General features: G+C 52.6%; 1 protein-coding gene across 1 annotated transcript in view; it reads right to left on the bottom strand.

Moving 5' to 3' along the window:
- LOC140386680 (cytochrome P450 2D3-like) overlaps positions 1-23,419 on the bottom strand; it is a 167,500-nt gene that overhangs the window by 11,957 nt on the left and 132,124 nt on the right. The window contains exon 8 of the mRNA XM_072469230.1: positions 6,868-7,009. Within this exon, the coding sequence (XP_072325331.1) occupies positions 6,868-7,009 (142 nt within the window). The remainder of the gene's footprint in view (positions 1-6,867; positions 7,010-23,419) is intronic.

The raw sequence follows: 23,419 nt of genomic DNA, 5'->3' as shown, positions 1-23,419 counted from the left end.
ATCTCCACAAACTTGCCCATGTGATATTAATAACTTTCAGTTCCTTCCGTTTTTCCTCTGGAAGGTAACTCAACAATTTATCCCAATTTTTAAGAACACCCTCATTTTCCAATTTAATTTGAGGTATGTCAAATTCACAGTCATCTGGATTTGGTTCGTCACTTTGAGTTAGAATCATTAAAAACTCCTCCTTTTGCTCTCCTTCCCTTTCAAAGTACCTTTTAAGCATATTCAAATGACACACTCGGTGAGTTTTCCTTCTATCTGGCGTTTGTACCGCATAATTCACCTCACTTAATTTCCTTTCAATCTGATAAGGTCCATAAAACCTTACTTTTAAAGGTTCACATACCACTGGTAACAATTGTAGCCATCTAAGATGGCCACTTGCAAAGGGACATGGGAATCAGTCAGATACACAGCCTATGCGTATATAAAACACAGGTAACCAAACCTGACTGAAACCCCCGCTCGTTTACATTTCAATGGCCCATTTTCCCAGGACAATAGAACTGCAATAAAGCAACTGGTACAGCCACAGGCTGATCGGCACCACTCCCTTGCTCAGAAAGCACAACTGCCAAGGTCAATAACCGCTAAGGCCCCGCCCAGCTACCAAGACACACGCCCCTTTAGTGGCCAAAATCGAAGAGAGTGATCAGAGCCCTGTCGAACCATTGGGTCCAAGGTTAAGGACCGCCCCAAAGAGCATGAAATCCGAGGGGGATAAAAGAGAGCATAGCCATGTGTTCTGTCTCTCTTGGATCCGGCCTGTGCCACCCAATTGCAGCAGGAACAGCCAGCTAAGTTCAAGACCAACGGTCGCTACTTGACGGATGAGCCCAGCAGAGACAGAGCCACTTTCTTTGAACCAGCCAAGTGAAATCCAGATAAAGGCGTTTATCCATTTGTACAGTGCCGGTCGCCCTGAAGTTAAGTATAGGTTATTGTAGCTGATAGGTGTAGTTTAACTCGTAGTAGATAACTCTTGTGTATGTAAATAAACCATCTTTTGAACTAACTAACTGGTTGCGTGGTCATTTGATTGATATTAGGGAAAGGCTTGTGGTTCACCGAAATAAATAGAAATACCCACAGTATTTGGACCGAAACAGAGCAACACAATACTAAAACTTTATCTCCACTGGCAAAGCTACGAACTTTGGATTTCTTGTCTGCTTCCCGTTTCATCACATTTTGTGGCAACTTTTAAATGCTGTCTAGCCAATTCACCTGCTCTATTTAATTGTTCCCTATTTGACACATAATCCAATAATGATTTCTCACTCACCAATTTTCCCTCAATCAATTTAAGTGGTCCTCTTACCTCATGACCAAATATTAGTTCAAAAGAACTGAATTTGGTTGACTCGTTAGGTGCATCCCTTATTGCAAACAGTATGAACGGAATTCCTTTATCCCAATCCTCTGGATAATCTTGACAATAAGCCCTCAACATTGTCTTTAATGTTTGATGTCATCTTTCCAACACTCCCTGCGATTCTGGATGGCATGCAGTTGATTTAAATTGTTTTGTTCCTAAGCTATCCATGACTTCTTTGAATAACCTTGAGGTAAAATTTGATCCTTTATCCGATTGTATTTCTGTGGGTAGTCCATATCTAATAAAGAATTTAAGTAACTCCTCCACAATCTTTTTAGCTGCATTATTACATACTGGAATGGCCTCTGGAAACCTAGTAGACACATCCATTATCATCAAAAGATATTCATTCCCACTTTTTGATTTAGGAAGTGGTCCTACGCAATCAATAAAGACCCTTGTAAATGGTTCCTCAAATGCTGAAATGGGTATTAAGGGCACTGGTTTTATCACTGCTTGAGGTTTCCCTATCATTTGACATGTGTGACATGATCGACAAAATAACTACATCTGTATGTAGTCCAGGCCAATAAAAATGTTTTTGGACTTTAGCTTGAGTTTTCCTTTCTCCCAAATGACCTCCCACTGGTACCTCATGTGCAACTCGCAACACCTCCTTTCTATAGCCTACCGGAAATACTACTTGATAACTTCTGCCCACTTTTCATCCTCCTGCATATGTAAAGGTCTCCATTTTCTCATCAAGACATCATTTTTACGGTAATAACACTCTGGTATACACTCAGGTTCCTGTTCCGTGTATGCTTTCTGATACATCCGTTTTATTTCTACATCTTTCGGTTGTAACTCCACCAATTTTCCTGAACTAAAAATATCCGCTTCATCCTCCACCTGTTCTTTTCCAACCATCTGATCAAAAATCGTTTCTGATAATTGCACTTCACCTTTATCTTCACTCTCTGATTTCTCCTCTTGTCTTAACCGGTGACTTTGCGACCTTGTTATTACACAATCCGTAAAAATCCCAGGAGTTGTTTGATTTTCTACTGGCTTATCAACCACAGTAGGCATCACTCCCACCTGCGATCCAGCTATATCATTACCCAAGATAAACTATTCCTGGACAAGATAGTTTCTCTATTACTCCGACTACCACTTCACCACTCTTCACTGGACTTTCCAACCTTACCTTATACAATGGAACACTACTCTTCTCACCCTGAATTCCACATATTACCACTTTTTCTGGCAATATTCTTTTAAACTACATAACTCCTCATCTCTTACCATTAAAGATTGACTAGCTCCCGTATCTCTTAAAATTGTGACTTCTTTACCTGCTCCTCCTGATACACATGAATTCACTTTACCCACACAAGTAGAGATCTGGCACCTTCTTATCAATTACCTCTTAATCAGGCTGTACAATCTTTTGCACCTCCTTCGCTTCACTTGGGCTTTCCTTTTATCACTTTAACAAACCCCACTGTCTTATCCTGTTTTACCACATCAGCCTTCCCAGTGCTTTTCTTCCACCACCAACACTGTGACTTTACATGGCCTAGTTTATTACAGTGAAAACATTTGTAACTTTTTGTTTGTTTTCCCCCATCCTGGATTTCCTTTTTAGTCTGAGGTACAGTCTCCTTATTTTCACAGATCACCTTTACTTTTACCACTTGAGTATTTCTCATGTCCCCAGTTTCTATCCCTCACAGGGTGAAAGTGATGTCGTAAACCAAACTTTGATTTATGAACTAATTCATAATCATCTGCCATTTCTGCTGTTAATCTCACAGTTTTAACCCTCTGCTCTTCCATATTAGTTCTCACTACATCAGGAATTGAATTTTTAAACTCCTCCAAAAGTATAATTTCTCTGAGAGCTTCATACATTTTGGTCTATTTTGAAAGCCCTTATCCACCTATAAAAATTACTCTGATCCTTTCAAACTCCATGTTTGTTTGACCAAATTCTTTCCTTAAATTTCTAAACCTTTGTTTGTAGGCTTCATATGCACCTAAGATGGATTTTTTCACCTCCTCATATGTCCCAGATACCTCTTTTGGTAGTGATGCAAACACTTCACTAGCCCTACCTACCAGCTTTGTTTGAATCGATAATATCCACATGTCCGATGGCCATTTCATTTGTTTAGCTACCTTCTCAAATGAAATGAAAAAGGCTTCTTGCTCCTTCTCATCAAACCTTGGCAATGCGTGGACATATTTTAATAGATCCCCACCAAGCATTCAACTATGAAGCTCTTTCTCACTATCCTCATCACTATCCTCCAATTGTACGTTGCCCTTTACGTCTGCCAATTTTAACTGACTGTCATGTTTCATGGCCATTTTCTGAAGTTGAAACTCTCGCTCTCTTTCTTTTTCCTCTCTCTCTCTTTCTCTGTTTCGTTTTCCTCTCTCTCTCTTTTTCCCTGAGCTGTATCTCCCTTTCTCTTTCCTTTTCTTCTGCTGGAGCTATTCTTTCTGTTTTCCTTTCTTCTATCTCTTTTTCTTTTTCCTCTCTATCTCTCTCTCTCTCTTTCTTTTTCCTCTCTCTCTCTTTCGTATTCAAGCTGCTTTAATTCTTTCTCATGTTCCATTTGTTCAATTTGTAACTGAATTTTTGCCATTTCCAATGAGTCAAACTGCATCTCAGGCAATTTTAAATGCATAATTGCCTCATTTTTTCGCATTTTGTCAGGTAATGTTAACTGCAATGTTTTTGCCAATTCGAAAAGCCTGTTTTTAGTCTCTGTCCGTATGTACTGTGTGTGACCGTCTCCACCCCCAAAAACCTCAGAGCCTCTGATAGAGCCATTCTCCACAACACACTCCCGACTTAAACTGAAATACCACACCTGGAAAGAACCAAAATATGCTCACCCCTCACTGTCTTTAAGTTCACTGAGCCAATCTTAATAGATAGACTTTTATCCCAGACGAGCCCCCAGTTTGTTATGGACCAGGGTTTAGAGAACCCCAAAGTGTATCATGGAGTTCACCTGACCCACAACTTTTAATAGATTGTGGTTATGGGGAGCACACGGCCCACTCTACAGGTGTGGTGCAGCAGAAATCTAAAAGTATTTTTTAAAGCAAAACAATGTTTATTCTATGAACTCAGTTAATCTTTTTAACATCTTAGCAACCATCAATTCAAATACAACCCCCAAAGAATACAACACTCTAAGTAATCCTCAAACTTTCCTTTTAACATCCATAAGACAAAAAGAACCCTTTGTCCAGAAAGACATCAGGTTTAACTTCACTACTGAGAACAGTTACCATGTTGAAATCACTAAATGGACATTCATAAGCTTGCAGAGATTCATACATACCCTGCTGTGACTGCAGCGTCTCCAAAAGGAAACTAAACACACCCTTTAGCAAACAGCCTAAAATGAAAGTAAAGCAGACAGACAGCCACACTCCACCCACACTCTGACATTACTGATAAACACCCATTTCTTAAAGGTGCATCCACTACAGATATTTTTATAAGCACACATTTCTTAAAGGTACTCTCACATGACACTTGTTGTGAAAACTTGGAAGAATATGAAATTTGAAACATGGAAATAACACTAAGAATACCTAAGGTGTTTAAACGAAAAGGAGAAGTCCCACAAGGGGTTAACAGCAGCAGCCTGTTTTGAAAGCAGACAACTTCACAGACAGGGATGAAAACAGATAGGAGCTTCATTTTAATTCACAAAGTCAGAAAATACATTTGATTGACTTAAAAACTCTTAAAGTTATATGAAAAGGAACAGTATCTCACAAATCTTTAGTAAGGAGTTAATTAATTGAACAATTAGGAAAAACAGCCAGAATCAAAAGTATAAGATAAGGAACAAATGTTAATGTGTGAAAAGTAATAAAATGAAACAACTGATTAATAAATTGAGGAAACTAAAAGGTGACAAGGTAACATTATAACAACATCACATTTGAAGTTAAAATCTTTTGAAGGTGGCCAAAGCAGATAAAGGTAGACTCAGGGGGGATAACACTAACATGACATTATCTTAACCTGAAGATGACCCGAGTCGAATCAGAGAAAAAGTGCATCAGAAAAGACATGAAACCAAAAGTGTGCGAACTAAGGCACATAAATTCATGACATGTCAAGCAAAGCGAGAAAAATGCAGTCAAGGATGGCGAGCTAGGGAGGATGAAACTGCACGATCGCTGTACAAGCAGAACCACACTTCTAAACTGCTAAAATTTAGCCTACCAAGTGTCATGCAGACAGACTAAAGGGTGCCAGGTTCAAAGGTTAAGGGGCCCCAAATGGCTATAAAAACTGGGGATAATGAGCAGATAATCAGAAGAGCACCTTCCTCGGTAATGGGACAAGCAACATCGATAGACCGAGCAACCCAGAGAACTCAGCAGAAGACCAAAAGTTGAAGAAGCCTGATTGCCAAGCGAGACTTGAAAGTCTGCAACTGGTCCGAACAGGAAAAGATCTTTCTACCTTTCTGTAAAATTAGTTATTCTCTTTTAACTTGAAAATAAAGTTAAATTCAAATTGAAAACCTGAAAGAATGGTTATTATTTTCTCTTTAAAGTTTACTTTACTTAACTTAGCAAGCTGGGCCCGTGTGTAAGTTACTAAGTGGTAAGTAGATAAAATTCTTCTACGAAGATACGGGTTATACCGGGGGATAACTTGAAACACTAGTTTGACCCGAATCGCATCCGCCGAAGTCTGCGTAGGAGTCGGGGAATGAGAATCCCTGCTGACCATTTAGAATAAATCGGCCCTTTTTGGTATAGGGGGAATTCTAAGAATAGTGGTGAGGTAAAAACTACACACTTCAACAGAAACCTGGATTTGAAAGCTTACTTCGAAGGTAGGTCTGCTTAAAGACGACCATCTGAAACAAAGACTCATTTTTCTTTTACTTATTATTTTGCACCCCTCTCCTTCCCTCTGTGTTTGTCTGTCTTCTCATGTGTGTATGTGTGTGTGTAGGGGGTGGGGCAAGTTAAAGTGCGGGATTAGGAATTAGTTAATAGTTAACCAGTTGTATTTGTTGTACATTTCATAATATAAATAAATAGTAATTGTGTTTAAACTTACAAACCTAGTGACTGTAGTTATTGGGCAGCCAAGGGCCAAAGACTTCAGGTATTTCTTTAAGAATTATTGGTTAATTCTACTGTGTTTTGACTCTGGGTCAAGTGGGGATGGAATTGACTGCGCACTAGCCCAGGGGACCGTAACATAACCTGAACACCAACAACCAGGTTATCCACTACTGCTATGATCGGAATATTTGGGAGACGACGGTCACTCACGTCACTTGACATGTCACTTTGACAAAGGCAAAATTAAGTCTTTAGAAACTGGGCTGACCATAGGGGCTTTGAGAGCAGACTTATTTTAGATTGTAATTTCAGGAATGTTACACATCCTCTTTGAGGTACACAGATGTGGCTGGACATCCATTATTAATCCAGGGCTGTATGTTCCAGTACATTTTATGATTTCTCGAATCCTACATTACCTGCAGAGAATGGGAGAAAGGCTTCCTGTTTCACAAACTGACCCTCCGGGTTGAGGAAGTGACCCGGATTAAACTGATGTGGAGTTGACCAAATGTTCTCATCAAACATGGCAGAGGAAAGGTTTGGAATGATCGTTGTTCCCTGTAAGGCATTTGAATAATAAGACGTATTAGAAACATTGAAAATAGGAGCAGGAGGAGGCTACTCAGCCCTTCGACCCTGCTCTGCATTCATTATCATCATGGCTGATTATCCAACTCAATAGACTTATCCCGCCTTCCTCCCATATCTTTTGATCCCCTTGGCCCCAAGTGCTATATCTAACTGCTTCTTGAAAATATGCAGGGCGGGATTCTCTGTGGGCCGACGCAGATATCAGTAAAGGTGATTGGGCGGAGAATTGGCCATGAGGCCGTGAAGCCATAATCGTGGCGAGTGCAATTTTCAATGCTCCGGAGCCTTGACAGAGACATCAATGCGCTCTTCTCCTCATGTACAGAAAACTCCATTTACATATCATTAGCGGGCCCGGCCCGGTATTCTCCGGGGCCTCTGCGGTGCTCCGCCACCGATGGGGGGAATTCCAGATGGCGAGTGTCACTTGAGCTTTTAAAAATTGGGAAACAGGTGCCATGGCTGAAGAGGGAGAGAGTGGAGGTAGGACGCGCAGAGGCTGTCAGTCCTGCTGGTGAGGGAGGACTGGAGGGTTTCTTCCAAGCCCGAGGGGGGGGGCAGCGCAGGGTAATGGAAGTGATGTGGGTGATGAGGAGGTGGGCCATGGGTTTGGGGTGACCCCCCACGCAACTTGGGTGTTCGGGTACAGCCCGTCATTGTCGCGGCCTGCAAGGCAGCCATCTTGTTCCGCATCCCACTGAATGCCCACCGTGTCCCTTGGTTGTGCGGATTGACACCAGCCGTTATGGTTCTCCAAACCCACCCCCCCTCACCCCAACCCCCATCAATTCCCCCCCCCCCCCCCCCCCAAACCGGCCATCACCCTCTGATGGGTTAACAATCTCAGTAGCCTCTGTAGGAGGGTGCCGGACAGGAGCCACAGTTCGTACCGCTGGCATGGGTAGCGCCAGCCACCGGTAGCCCTGACAGGAGGGATGGGCACCATGGCCAGAGGCCCACACGGTGCCGGGCACTGCTGGGCCAGGGGTATGGTGGGCAGAGTGCCGGGGTAACTGCTGGAGGTGGATGTGGGGATGGGGAGGGGGGCATGTGGGGGCAGGGGCTGCAGTGTAGCCCGATGGACCTGGTTGGATATTATTATGGGTCAGGGTTTAGAGAACACCAAAGTATATTATGGAGTTCACCTGACCCTCACCTTTGAATAGATTTTGGTTATGGGGAGCACAAGGTCCACATTACAGGTGTGATGCAACAGAGAACTAAAAGTATTTGTAAACAAAAACAATGTTTATTCTATGAATCCAGTAACATTTTATAAACCTACAGTAAACATCTGACCAACTACCAACACTGATAATCCACACAGGTACAACACTCTATAGGTAACCCTTCATAACTTTCCTTACAACATCCATAAGTCAAAAACCCTTTTTAACAAAGACAGCAGGTTTGCATACCTTACAGAAACAGGTAATACTTTCAAATCATCAAGTGATCTAGAGACATTCTTTAGTTTGCAGAGAGAGAAGTCAACACACATCTGCTTGGTTTGAATGCAGCTCTCCAACTGAAAACGAAACTAAGACACAATGCAGCTGCCAGCTCAAAACAAAAGTAAAAGCAGAGACAGGGCTCAGCTCCACCCACACGATGACATCACTGTAGCCATCTGATGAAACATACTTTTCTTAAAGGGACTCTCACATGACAGTATGGGGGTATGCACCATGTTAATATGTCTGCCTTTCACCCCCTGCAGACAATGGAGTTCGGAATTCAACCAGGAATGGTGGCCTTCTTCCTAATGCTGCTGCCCTGGGGGATGCATTGAGAATGTACAAGCTGGATCTGCTCGAGGAGGACGCTGCAGCAGCAAAGCCTGCCCCAGAGGAAAAGGAGTCAGCCGGTGAGGATGGAGAACTGGCTGCTCAACAGGTCGACGAAGAGGAGGTGCCACATGAGGCCATGTGTGTACTGGCAGCGCCTGTCATTCGAGGACCTGCCGGACCGGGCATGCCGTCGAAGACTCCTGCTGAGCATGTCTCTCTAAACGTTTATGCGGTGGAGTCCTTGCAGGCGCCGAGTGGGGACCTATCCGGAATCTCACAGACCTCGGTGCACAGATGCATCCGCGCCATCATCGAGGCCGCCTGTGCCTGGTCGGAGCAATACATCAAATTCAACGTGGAGTGAGCCCATCACGATGCCCGGGCAGCAGGGTTCGCTGCCATCGCCATGATGCCCCAGGTTCAGGGGCTGATCGGTGATATGCATGTCCGCCTACAAGCACCGGCCCATGACAGGCCGCTCTACACAAACTGAAAGGGGTTCCACTCGATGAACATGCAACTGGTGTGTGACCTGGTTAGTGTACACAACGGCTTCATCCTGGCACATTCAGCGACCCCTGACCTCTTCGAGCCCTCCGTGTCTCCCCCCCCCCCACCCCCCAGCTAGAGGCTTGGCTAGAGGGTGATGGGGGTTATCCACTGCGGTTGTAGCGGATGACGCCTATCCGGAAGCCACAGACCGACGCGGAGACCCACTACAATAACGCGCATGCAGCGACCAGGGACGTGATCGAACGGGGCTTCAGCATCCTGAAGATGCGCTTCAAGTACGTGGACTGCTCTGGTTGGCCCCTCCAGTATAGCATTAGGAGGGTCTCCCACATTGTGGTGGTCTTCAGCGCCCATCATAACTTTGCGCAGAAGAGGGCGACGTGCTGACGGAGGAGGATGAACGGCAGTCCTCATCCGACGAAGGGGTTATGGGGAAGGCCAAGGATGGGCAGGACATGCACCCGGGTAGCCACGGGAGGCCACACAACATGTGCACTGGGGCCGACACGCTCCAAACACTTCCAGGTTCACCGACAGGCTGGCCAGCGGCACGGACATCCCTCCCACCCCCACACCACCATACCCCCCTCCACGGCCAACCACCCCCTCCTATCAATACCCGCCCTGTGCGACAACACCCAGGGCAGCACAGTAGCACAAGTGGATAGCACTGTGGCTTCACAGCGCCAGGGTCCCAGGTTCGATTCCCTGCTGGGCCACTGTCTGTGCGGAGTCTGCACGTTCTCCCCGTGTCTGCGTGGGTTTCCTCCGGGTGCTCCAGTTTCCTCCCACAGTCCAAAAACGTGCCGGTTAGGTGGATTGGCCATGATAAATTGCCCTTAGTGACCAAAAAGGTTAGGCGGGGTTATAGGGTTATGGGGATAGGGTGGAAGTGAGGGCTTAAGTGGGTCATTGCAGACTCGATGGGCCGAATGGCCTCCTTCTGCACTGTATTGTCTATCCTAACCCTAATCACCCCGCATCCCTCCTTGCAACTCCCTTTGTGATATCTACCTGCCTCCCTACGGGGTGCAGGCCCTGGGTTGGCAGTAACAGCAGGTCTGGCCCATACGATGGAGGATGATGACAACACGCTCTGGATTATCTCTGGTGCTCCGCGTCGTTCGACAACACTTGACTCCTGCCCACGGTCCTACTTTCCACCATCTACCTGGGTGATCCTTGCATGCGAGCTGGCCATTCCGTTCCATCGAATCCCAAGTGTGGGAACAGTGGGTGGGGAGTGACCGGGATGGGACACCGGTGCGGTGAGCGCTGGCTAAACTGCGGTCCCTGGGCCAAGCCCACCACAATATCTGCCCAGCCCCCCCCCCTCCCCCCCCCCCCCCCCCCGTCCCCTCTCCGGCCAACCCAGACCAGCCTATCCCTCACACGCTTCTGACACAGCAGCAAGGCAGGTTGTAACGTTGTGCACAGGTGTTTAATGTGAACAAATATATAGAGGTTTGTGCCCTAGGGGCGGGGGGGGGATTCTCCGTTTATGAGACTAGGCATTGATGCCAACGCAGAATTTGTGAGGCGGGATTCACTGTTGGCCGACCCCAAAATCGCAACACGCGATTGGGTGGAGAATAGCCTCGAACGGCAAAATGGCGGTAGGCGCCAGTTTGACCCCAAACCCTGATGCTCCAGCACCCCAAAAATGCTGTAAATGCATCGCTCGCCGCATGGCGTTTAAGCACCATTGGCATATCATTAGCGGACCTGACCCTCTATCTGTGGGGCCTCCGCGATTCACTGCCACTAATGGGCCGAGTTCCCGATGGTGTGGTTCACTTGTGGTCTGCAAAATCGTGAACCTGGCATCATGGCTGCTGAGTGAGAGAGGGAAGAGATAGGACATGGAGTGGAGTAACTGGGCTGCCGGCCAGGACACTGGCCGTGCCGGCTGCGGTGGGGGGGCCCCTGTCAGAGCCGGGTGAAAGGGGGAACAGGCTGAGTAGCCGGTGTGCCCCCCCACAGGACTGGGATGGTGCCCAGGCACCGTCCACCATTACGGCGGCCACCTTGCTGCCACCCACCCTGGCCCATGGTCCTGCACAGTGACAGCGGCAGTAAGGGTGCGCCCACCACCACACCCCACTCCCTGCCACAGCGCCTCACCCAACCCCAAACACCCCATCCAACCGGCCGCCGCACACCGGGAGACCACCCAAGGCCACACCCTTAGCCACCCCCAGTGAGGGAAGTGGCAGCCAATTGTAGCCCTAGCAGCAGGGATGGGCGCTAGGGCCAGGGGCCCCCAAGGTGCCGGCCACCGACAGGGCAGGGGTGAAGGGATGAGGGGTATCATAGAATTTACAGTGCAGAAGGAGGCCATTCAGCCCATCGAGTCTGCACCGGCTCTTGGAAAGAGCACCCTATCCAAGGTCCACACCTCCGCCCTATCCCCATAACCCGGTAACCCCACCCAACACTAAGGGCAATTTTAGACACCAAGGGCAATTTAGCATGGCCAATCCACCTAACCTGCACATCTTTGGACTGTGGGAGGAAACCGGAGCACCCGGAGGAAACCCACGCAGACACGGGGAGAACGTGCAGACTCCACACAGACAGTGACCCAAGCCGGAATTGAACCTGGGACCCTGGAGCTGTGAAGCAATTGTGCTAACCACAATGCTACCGTGCTGCCTATGGAACCTGGGGCTACCGTGTAGCCTATGGAACCTGGTTGGGAACTGAAGTATGCACATTGTTACCATGTTGGCCTTTCACCCCCTGCAGACAATGGCGTTTGGGGTTCGACCAGCAATGGTGGCCGCCCTGATGATGGTCGCAGCTCTGCGTGATGCCCTTCGGCCGTATGAACGGGAGCTGCTCGAAGAGGAGGGGGAAGCTGCGGCAGCGGAGCAGGCAGCAGCAGAGCACGCAGCAGCAGAACGGGCTGCAGCGGAATGGGCTGCAGAGGGGCAGGTGGCTGCCGCACAGGCTAGAGGGCCGGCTGCCCATCAGGCCGAGGAGGAGGAGGTGCCAAGGAGGCAAGGCATGAGGCCTCGTGTGCACCGACAGTGCCTGTCATTCGAGGACCTGCCGGACCAGGGGTGCTGTCGAAGACTCCGGCTGTGCAGAGACACAATGCGACACATCTGCCAGATGATGGCACACTTGGCACCGCGGGTATGGGGGAGGACACCCGCTCCCGGTGACCGTCAAGATGGCAGTCGCCCTGGACCTCTATGCCAAGGCATCCTTCCAGTTTCCGAGTGGGGGCCTGTCCGGGATCTCACAGAGCTCAGTGCACAGGTGCATCCGCAATGTCACGGAGGCCCCATATGCCCAGCCGGATCAATTCATCCATTTCGATGTGAACCGAGCCCACCAGGATGCCGGGCAGCATGGTTCACCGCCATTGCCGGGATGCCCCTGATCCATGGGGTGATTGACGGGATACATGTCACCCTACGGGCACCTGCGGATAACAGGCCGCTCTACACCAACCAAAATGGGTAGCACTTAATGAATGTTCAGCTGGGCTGTGACCATGAGCTGCGCATCCGACACCTCTGCACCCGATATCCGAGCAGTGTGCACAATTCCTTCATCCTGGCACACTCGGCGATCCCTGGCATGTTCAAGGGGCACCCCGCCCTAGCTGAGGGGTTGGCTCCTTGGTGACAGGGGTTACCCACTGTGGCCGTGACTGATGACACCTATCCAGAGGCCACAGACCGATGTGGACACCTGCTACAATGGTGCCCATACAGTGACCAGGGGTGTGATCGATCGGAGCTTCGGCATCCTGAAGATGCGGTTCAGGTTCCTGGACCGTTCTGGAGGGGCCTTCCAGTGTGATGCGGAGAGGGTTGCCCGCATCGTGGCGGCCTGCGGCATTCTCCACAACATCGCGCAGAAGAGGGCGATGTGCTGGAGGGGGTGGATAAGGAGGAAGGGCAAGACTCCTCCGTCGAGGAGGATGCGGGGGAGAGGGACAGTGAACAGACATGGGGCCCAGGCAGGCAGGGGAGGCTGCACGACGTGTGCGCCGGGGTCACTGTGCACGAGACGCAGTGATTGCCTCCTGGTTCACGGACTAGCAGGGGGGTGGGGCTTCTGGCCAGGGGCAGGGACACCGCATCCCATACCCATGCCCCCTCACTTCCTAGCCCCCCCAAACCGGCCACTTGTACCCCCCTCTGTTACACATAGTGGCAGTGCTACGAGGTGGGGGCCCTGGGTAATCAGTAGCAGCGCGTCTGGTCAATGGAATGAAGGATGATGACAACCCGCTCTGTGATGAGCTCCAGTGCTCCACATCGTATGACAACGTCTGACTCATGCCCACAGTATCACCTTCCACCTGGGTAATCCCTGCCTGTGAGCTGGCCAGTCCATCACATGGTCCCGTTGAATCCCTGGGGTGTGAGGATGAAGGGTGTGTGGGGGTGAGGGGGGGAAAGGGGTGTGGGGGTGGTGTTGGTGTGAGGGGTGTGTGATGGTGTGGGGGTGAGGGGGGTGTGGGGGTGTGGGGGTGGTGTCGGGGTGAGGGGTGTGTGGTGGTGTCGGGCTGAGGGGTGTGTTGTGGTGTGGGGGGAAGGGGGTGTGGGGGTGGTGTTGGGGTGAGGGGTGTGTGATGGTGTGGGGGGGAAGGGGGTGTGGGGTGGTGTTGGGGCGAGGGGTGTGTGATGGTGTGGGGGTGAGGGGGGTATGGGGGTGGTGTCGGGGTGAGGGGTGTGTGGGTGGTGTTGGGGTGAGGGGTGTGTGGGTGGTGTTGGGGTGAGTGGTGTGTGGTGGTGTTGGGGTGAGGGGCGTGTGGGTGGTGTTGGGGTGAGTGGTGTGTGGTGGTGTTGGGGTGAGGGGTATGTGGTGGTGTGGCGGTGAGGGGGGCGTGGGGTGGTGTTGGGGTGAGTGGTGTGTGGTGGTGAGGTGTGTGTGGGGGTGGTGTCGGGGTGATGGGTGTGTGGTGGTGTGAGGGGGAGGGGGGCAGGGGGTGTGCAGGTGGTGTCGGGGTGAGGGGTGTGTGGTGTTGTGAGGGGGTGTGGGGGTGGTGTCGGGTGAGGGGTGTGTGGTGGTGTGAGGGGGAGGGGGGGTGAGGGGGGTGTGGGGGTGGTGTCGGGGTGAGGGGTGTGTGGTGGTGTGTGGGTGGTGTTGGGGTGAGGGGTGTGTGGTGGTGTTGGGGTGAGGGGTGTGTGGTGGTGTGGCGGTGAGGGGGGTGTGGGGGTGGTGTCGGGGTGAGGGGTGTGTGGTGGTGTGTGGGTGGTGTCGGGGTGAGGGGTGTGTGGTGGTGTGTGGGTGGTGTTGGGGTGAGGGGTGTGTGGTGGTGTGGCGGTGAGGGGGTTGTGGGGGTGGTGTTGGGGTGTGTGCTGGTGTGGGGGTGAGGAGGGTGTGTGGGGGTGGTGTGGGGGTGAGGAGGGTGTGTGGGGGTGGTGTCGGGGTGAGGGGTGTGTAGTGTTGTGAGGGGGGGAGGGGGTGTGGGGGTGAGGAGGGTGTGGGGGTGAGGGGGGAGGTCTCGACGCACGTGTCATGGGCAACCGCAACTCAGCAGGGTCTCTGACCTCCCTTTCCTCTGGACCACCTGCCACGTTCAGGGCCCTCTGCGCGAGCATTGTCAGAGGCCGCAGACCCGGCGAAACTGGCACCGGTTTTCATGGAATTGATTGCGTTTCATGTGGCGCTGGTGCTAGCCCATTGAAGGTTGCTGGATAAGTGCAGGTGTTGCGCCAATTTCTTTGTCAAAACTCCACACATCCATCAACATTTAGCCTCAAAAACGGTGACCCCAGCCAGTGGACCTTCACAATAGAAAAACTGGGGCCACACCGGCACCAATTCCGATACTGTTCAGAGTCTCGCACCGGCGCCACGTGGAACACAATCAATTCTCATGGGAAGTGGTGCTGTATTCACCGGTTTCGCGGTTCACACTCAAAAGCTGACAAGCTGCAGCCGCATATACACACTGCACTCCCCACACACTCCATCGCAGCCAACAAGATGGCAGCTAGGAGAGCGGCACCTAGGTTCGCGGAAGCAGAGTTCGAGACCTTCTTGGACGCCGTGAAGGAGAGGAGGATGACCCTATACCCCGGCCCAGGAAGAAGTATGTCAGCCACTGCCAGTCGCCGGGTACAGTTGGCAGCGGCCGTGGGTGCCATGGGCAACATCATCCGGACCAGCCAGCAGTGCTGGAAAAAACTGCAAGACCTCCTCACAGCAGCCAAGGTGAATAGGCAGCACAGGCCTGGCATCAACCCCCGTCCCACACAACTGTAACCAGCCCCCCACCCAGAGGGTGGGCAAACCCCCACCCTGCACCAAATGCTGGTACCCATACTGGCCGCCATGGCCTGATGCCCTGACCACTGAGGCCACCAGCTACCCACCCCCGAGGCTACATGCGTCAGATTGTCTAACGCTGTTGTTTTCTGTTCCCGCCCAGGAGAAGACCATGCACAAATGCCGGGAGCTGGGGAAAACAGGAGGGGGACCACCGTGCCTGCGGCCCCTCACCACGGCAGAGCAGAGGGCCCTGGACGTGATCGGCGTGCCCAGAGGAATGGGAGATCGCCGAGGTGGAGTTCGGCCGCGGGCGAAGAAGTGAGACTTTGCCGAGTTGCGGTTCCCCGTGACACAAGTCAAACCCACCCTCCCCAACCCCCCCCCCAACCACCCTCACTCCCATACCACCCTCACATCACCCTCACCCCCACACCACTCTCACCCCTACACCACCTTCACCCCGACACCACCCTCATGCAACACCACCACCCTCTACCCTCACACACTCGAGGCCAGCAGTCTAATCATTTGTCTTGTGTCTTGCAGGTCCTGCTGGAGGTGGGGTGTGTCCATCAGGCATCCCCCACCCCCAGCCAGTGCCACCACCGGAGCCCCACCGTGAGCCTAGCAGTGACGAGGAGAGCAGCTCAGACACCAGCCCTCCGCCCGAGACTCCGGACACCCCGGAGCTCGGGTCGGAAGATGACAGTGATTTTCCATCACAACTACCTCCAATACCCTCCCACATCCCAGACACTCACCTCGGTTGAGCACTTTAGTGAAGAGGCTCCTGGGACACTATCTGGTGCTCACCACACAGTTGACCTGGTACAACTGATGGCAATAGGAGCATCCGAGGGAGCGGAAGGTTGGAGGACAGGCTGTTCCCAGGGATGAGCTGCTGTCCAGTCAGGTTTCAAGCTTCTGGAACCATCAGTCCCATCTATAGCGGAGATGCAGTCGTAGAGCCAGGGACTGCATGAGGGGTTTCCGGCGAGCATCCAGCAACTGCAGGCGCAGTTGGATGAGCCCAACAGCGTTGTTATGGGCCAGGGTTTAGACCCCAAAGTGCATCACGGAGTTCACCTGACCTACCTGGGGAGCACACGGCCCACTCTACAGGTGTGGTCAGCACAAATGGAAAAGTATTTTTTAAAGCAGATTCACATGACACGCTCGGTGAGTCTTCCTTCTATCTGGTGTTCTTACCACATAATTCACCTCACTTAATTTCCTTTCAATCTGATAAGGTCCACAAAACCTAGCTTTTAAAGGCTCACCTACTGATGGGAACAACAATAAAACTTTATCTCCAATGGCAAAACTACGAACTTTGGATTTCTTGTCCGCGACCCGTTTCATCACATTTTGTGCAACTTTTAAATGTTGTCCAGCCAATTCACCTGCTCTATTTAATCGTTCCCTAAAATTTGACACGTTATCCAATAATGTAATTTGTGGGGCGAAATTCTCCGGTATCGGCGCGATGTCCGCCAGCTGGCGCCCAAAATGGCGCAAATCAGTTGGGCATCGCGCCGCCCCAAATGTGCGGAATGCTCCGCATCTTGGGGGGCCGAGCCCCAACCTTAAGGGGCTAGGCCCGCACCGGACGAATTTCCACCCCGCCAGTTGGCGGAAAAGGCCTTTGGTGCCCCGCCAGCTGGCCCGGAAATGACATCTCCGGGCGGCGCATGCGCGGGAGCGTTAGTGGGCGCTGACGGCATCCCCGCGCATGCGCAGTGGAGGGAAGGCGGAAGGAAAAGAGTGTCCCCACGGCACAGGCCCACCCACGGATCGGTGGGCCCCGATCGCGGGCCAGGCCACCGTGGGGGCACCCCCCGGGGCCAGATCGCCCCGCGCCCCCCCCCCAGGACCCCGGAGCCCGCCTGCGCCGCCTTGTCCCGCCGGTAAAAGAGGTGGTTTGATTCTCGCCAGTGGGACAGGCATTTTAGCGGCGGGACTTCGGCCCATCCGGGCCGGAGAATCGCGGGGGGGTGCCCGCCAACCGGTGTGGCGCGATTCTCGCCCCCGCCGAATATCCGGTGCCGGAGAATTCGGCAACCGGCGGGGGCGGGATTCACGCCAGCCCCCGGCAATTCTCCGACCTTCTCACTCACCAATTTTCCTTTAATCAATTTAAGTGGTCCTCTTACCTCATGACCACAAATTAATTCAAAAGAACTGAATTTGGTTGACTCATTAGGTGCACCCTGATGCACGATCAGTGACCACTAAAGCGAGGTTGTAGTCCAACTGAAGGCTTTAATAAGCTCGATGTTTCCCCCAGCAGCTCAGGTTATGAATGAAGGCTGCTGGGGCGGCACGGGCTCTTATACCCCGCCTTGCAGGGCAGTGCTACCATACAGCTTGACCAATAGGAAACATACAATATCTACCAATGGTGTTCCAGCATTACCAGGTACCGTAATACCTCTACACAAACTACTACATTCACCCGCTGTTAAAAAAGAGTCCAGGGGGGGGGCTTGTCACAAGTCGGCGCAACATCGAGGGCCGAAGGGCCTGTACTGCGCTGTAATGTTCTATGTTCTATATTACAAAATGGTAACGTGGTAGAAATTATAGTTATGGAGGTACTGTAATACCTCCGTGCAGTGTTTTTGTCTTATTGTCGTACTATTTACAGATTCACAATTAACTACATACACTTTAAAATGAAGCAATCAGTCGATCGGGGCCCTGGTCGTCCTCTTTGATTGTCGAAGCTCTGGTGGTGACGCCGGTGGAGGCTCGGGCGTCTGTGGCTCCGGGAGCGTGGCCTCGATCTCTGTGGCAGTTTTGACACCCCGAGACGACGCTGGTGGAGAAAACGGTTGACCTGGGAAGGCAGCGCCTGCCGGGTGCGTCGGTGGGTGGGGGGGCCTAGACGGGGCCGGCGGAAGGACCGATCCTCCTGGGAAGGGGGCGGCTGTAAGGTGCACCAGTGGGAGGGTGGGTGGGACTGGTGGCTGGGGTGTGCGTGGGGATCTGGTTAGCGGCAGGTCTCGTAGGGAGACCGTATCGTGCCGGCTGTCAGTGTACGCCACATAGGCGTACTGGGGGTTAGCGTGGAGAAGATGGACCCTCTCGACCAACCGGTCCGACTTGTACGCCCGCACATGTTTTCGGAGCAGGATGGGTCTGGAAGCTGCCAGCCAGGTCGGGAGCGAAGTCCCAGAGGAGGACTTCCTGGGGAAGACAAGGAGACGTTCGTGAGGTGTTTGGTTGGTCGTGGTACAAAGCAGTGACCGGATGAAGTGGAGGGCATCCGGGAGGACTTCATGCCAGCGGGAGACTGGGAGATTCCTGGACCGTAGGGCCAATAGGACGGTCTTCCAGACCGTTCTGTTCTCCCTCTCTACCTGTCCGTTACCCCAGGGGTTGTAACTGGTCGTCCTGCTCCAGGCGATGCCCTTGCTGAGCAGGAATTGACGCAGTTCGTCGCTCATCAAGGAGGACCCTCTATCACTATGTATGGAAGCGGGGAACCCGAACAGTGTAAAGATGCTACGGAGGGCCTTGATGACTGTGGTTGCGGTCATGTCGGGGCAGGGGATGGTGAATGGGAACCGGGAGTACTCGTCAATCACGTTCAGGAAGTACGTGTTGCGGTCGGTGGAGGGGAGGGGGCCTTTGCAGTCCATGCTGAGGCGTTCAAAGGGACGGGAAGCCTTTATCAGGTGCGCTTTCTCTGGCCTGTAGAAGTGCGGTTTGGACTCTGCGCAGATTTGGCAATTCCTGGTGGCTGTCCTGACCTCCTCGATGGAGTAGGGCAGGTTGCGGGTCTTGATAAAATGGAAGAAGCGAGTGACCCCCCAGGTGGCAGAGGTCCTCGTGGAGAGCTCGGAGGCGGTCCACCTGTGCGTTGGCACATGTGCCGCGGGACAGGGCATCAGGAGGCTCGTTTAGCTTCCTGGGACGATACAAGATCTCATAGTTATAGGTGGAGCGTTCGATCCTCCACCGCAAGATCTTATCGTTTTTTATCTTGCCCCGCTGTGCATTATCGAACATGAAAGCAACCGACCGTTGGTCAGTGAGAAGAGTGAATCTCCTGCCGGCCAGGTAATGCTTCCAATGTCGCACAGCTTCTACTATGGCCTGGGCCTCCTTTTCGACTGAGGTGTGGCGGATTTCAGAAGCAAGGAGGGTACGTGAGAAGAAGGCCATGGGTCTGCCCGCTTGGTTGAGGGTGGCCGCCAAAGCTACGCCAGACGCATCGCTCTCGACCTGGAAGGGGAGGGACTCGTCGATGGCGTGCATCGTGGCCTTTGCAATGTCTGCTTCGATACGGCTGAAGGCCTGGCGGGCCTCTTGTGGTGAATGTATAATTACAGATAATTCACCAGTGCACTGTGTTATGTTATTAATCCTGTGGGCTCTATCTATGGGCCATTGTGTGGCTTCACCCACAGGGGATATGTTGGGGCATGTACGGGCTCCGCCCATGGCTACACCCCATTTGCAGGAAGTATAAGAGCTGCTGACCTGCGGGGCCACCTTCAGTGTTGTACCGGTCACAGGCAGGCTCAGTTCGAAGCGGATTAAAACCACGGTTTACTTCTCCACGTGTCTTCGAGTGAATTGATGGTCGCATCAATTTAATCAGCTTAAAATACGACTCTGGAATCAGCCCTCAAACCTGACAGACTGGAACTCGATCCACAGGCCGCGGAGGCGAAAGAAATGTTTTCACATTGGCTTCGATGCTTCAAGGCCTATCTCGCCGTGTCGTCTACGCCATCCGTCACCGACGAACAGAAGCTGAGCCTCCTCCACGCACGGGCGAGCCATCGCATTTCTGTCCAGCTCGACGAAGCCGCTTCCTATACAGAGGCCCTCGCACTACTCGAACGCCTCTATGTGCGGCCTGTGAACGAGGTATACGCGTGACACGCCTTCACCACTCACCGCCAGCGCCCCGGGGAGTCGCTAGATGATTATCTACGCGACCTCGAAGCCCTCGCGCGCAACTGTAACGACCAGGCGGTTACAGCCACTCAGCACATGGAGCTCGCCGTCCGAGGCGTTTACGTGGCGGGGGTCCGATCGAACTATGTGAGACAGCGTCTCCTCGAAAAAGGGGCCCAGCACCTGGACGACACGGTAAACCTGGCTGCCTCTCTGGAGGCCGCTTTTCAGAGCCTTACTGCGTTCCCGGCCGATCACGCGACCCCCTCGTGGGCTCCCGACCCGAGACTACTCCAGGCCTGTGCCGTGCGGCTGCCCGCCCATCATGGGAGGCTACCCTGCTATTTTTGCGGCCAGTCTCCACACCCCCGACAGCACTGCCCGGCCCGCAACGCGAAATGCAGCAGCTGCGGGCGAAAAGGACACTTCGCCAAGGTCTGCCTGGCCAGGTCTAAGAACTCGAACACACAGACCCGATCCACAGGCCCGCAGACCCCGCAAGGTGGCAGCGTGTCTGCCGACTCCGCCTCCGCATAACATGTGCGACTCATGGGGGCCACCATCTTGGCCATCCTCCCCCACGCGGCCGGCCAGTGCGATCCATGGGGCCGCCATCTTGGACGCCATCTTCCTCACTGCCCGTCACGCTCGACCAACGGGGGCCACCATCTTGGCCGTCATCTGCTACGCCGCTCGACACGTACGACCTACAGGGACAGCCATCGCGAGGCCACCCCAGCACCTCCGATCACGCCGCCGGCTACCCACATCTCAGCGCGGTCACCCTGGACCAGTCGCGAACTAAGCATTTCCGGAGCTCCATGATGGCCGTCCGGGTTAACGGGTACGAGACACCTTGCCTCTTCGACTCCGGGAGCACAGAGAGCTTCATTCACCCGGATATGGTAAGACGCTGCTCGCTCCCAATATTCCCGACGCAACAAACCATATCCCTCGCCTCTGGGTCAAACTCGGGGAAAACCAAGAGTGCACTACTGCAACCCTATCGATACAGGGCACTGAGTAGACTAATTGTCAACTATATGTGCTGCCAGGCCTCTGTGCTCCTCTCCTTTTGGGACTCGACTTCCAGTGCAACCTCAGGAGCCTAACTCTTAAGTTCGGGGGCCCCTGCCCCCGCTCACCATACGGAGCCTCGAAACCCTAAAAACCGACCCCCCCCCAACCCCCTCTTCACAAACCTCACCACCGATTGCAAGTCAGTAGCCACCAGAAGCAGGCGGTATAGCTTGCAGGACAGGACGTTCATTAGGTCCGAGGTCCAGCGTCTCTTGCGGGAGGGGGTCATAGAGGCCAGCAATAGCCCCTGGAGAGCTCAGGTGGTGGTCGTCAAGACCAGGGAAAAGTTCCGGATGGTGGTTGATTACAGCCAGACCATTAACCGGTTTACGCAACTCGATGTGTACCCCCTTCCCCGGATTGCAGACATGGTAAATCAGATCGCGCACTACCGGGTGTTCTCCACGGTGGATCTGAAGTCTGCATACCACCAGCTCCCAATCCGCCCGGAGGACCGCCCCTACATGGCGTTTGAGGCACACGGCTGCCTTTTCCATTTCCTCCGGGTCCCCTTTGGCGTCACGAACGGGGTTTCGGTGTTCCAACGAGCGATGGACCGAATGGTGGACCAGTGCGGGCTGCGGGCCATGTTTCCGTACTTGGACAATGTCACCATCTGCGGCCATGATCAGCAGGACCACGACGCCAACCTCCACCGATTTCTCCAAACCGCCCAAAAACTCAACCTCACCTACAACAAGGAGAAATGCGTTTTCCGCACAACCAGGCTAGCCATCCTCGGCTACGTTGTGGAAAACGGGATCCTAGGGCCCGGCCCTGACCGTATGCGCCCCCTCCTACAACTCCCTCTCCCTCACTGTCCCAAGGCCCTGAAGAGGTGCCTTGGATTTTTCTCCTACTACGCCCAGTGGGTCCCTCAGTATGCGGATGAAGCCCGCCCACTATTTAAGGCCACCCTCTTTCCACTGGCAGCCGAGGCCTGCCAGGCCTTCAACTGCATCAAGGCGGACATCGCCAAAGCTTCCAGGTGGAGAGCGACGCCTCAGAGGTCGCTTTCACCGCCACCCTCAACCAAGTAGACAGACCGGTAGCGTTTTTTTCGCGCACCCTCATCACCTCTGAAATTCGACACTCCTCGGTCGAAAAAGAAGCCCAAGACATCGTGGGAGCCGTGCGGCACTGGAGGCACTACCGCGCTGGTAGGAGGTTTACCCTCGTCACCGACCAACGATCGGTTGCCTTCATGTCTGACAATACGCAGCGGGGCAAGATCAAGAATGATAAAATCTTGAGGTGGAGACTCGAACTCTCCACTTATAACTACGATATGGTATATCGTCCTGGGAAGCTCAACGAGCCCCTAGATGCCCTGTCCCGCAGCAGCGCACAAGATGACCAACTACGGGCTATCCACGATGACCTCTGCCACCCGGGGGTCACCCGGCTCGCCCATTACATCAAGGCCCGCAACCTGCCCTTCTCCACCGAGGAGGTCAGAGCTATAACCAGTGACTGCCAAATCTGTGCGGAGTGTAAACCGCACTTCTATCGCCTGGATAAGGCCCTCCTGGTAAAGGCATCCCGGCCCTTTAAACGCCTCAGTATTGATTTCAAAAGGGCCCCTCCACTCCAATAACCGCAGCACGTACTTCCTTAACATCATAGATGAGTTCTCCCGCTTGCCGTTTGCCATCCCCTGCCCTGATATGACCACCCCCACTGTCATTAAAGCCGTGCATAGTGTCTTAACCCTGTTTGGTTTCCCCAGTTATGTCCACAGCGACAGGGGCTCGTCGTTCATGAGCGACGAACTGCGTCAGTACCTGCTCAGTAAGGGCATCGCCTCGAGCTGGACTACCAGTTATAACCCCAGGGGAAATGG

The sequence above is a fragment of the Scyliorhinus torazame genome, chromosome 12, assembly GCF_047496885.1.
Source record: "Scyliorhinus torazame isolate Kashiwa2021f chromosome 12, sScyTor2.1, whole genome shotgun sequence".
Lineage (NCBI taxonomy): Eukaryota > Metazoa > Chordata > Chondrichthyes > Carcharhiniformes > Scyliorhinidae > Scyliorhinus > Scyliorhinus torazame.
This window is presented reverse-complemented; position numbering and strand designations above follow the sequence as displayed.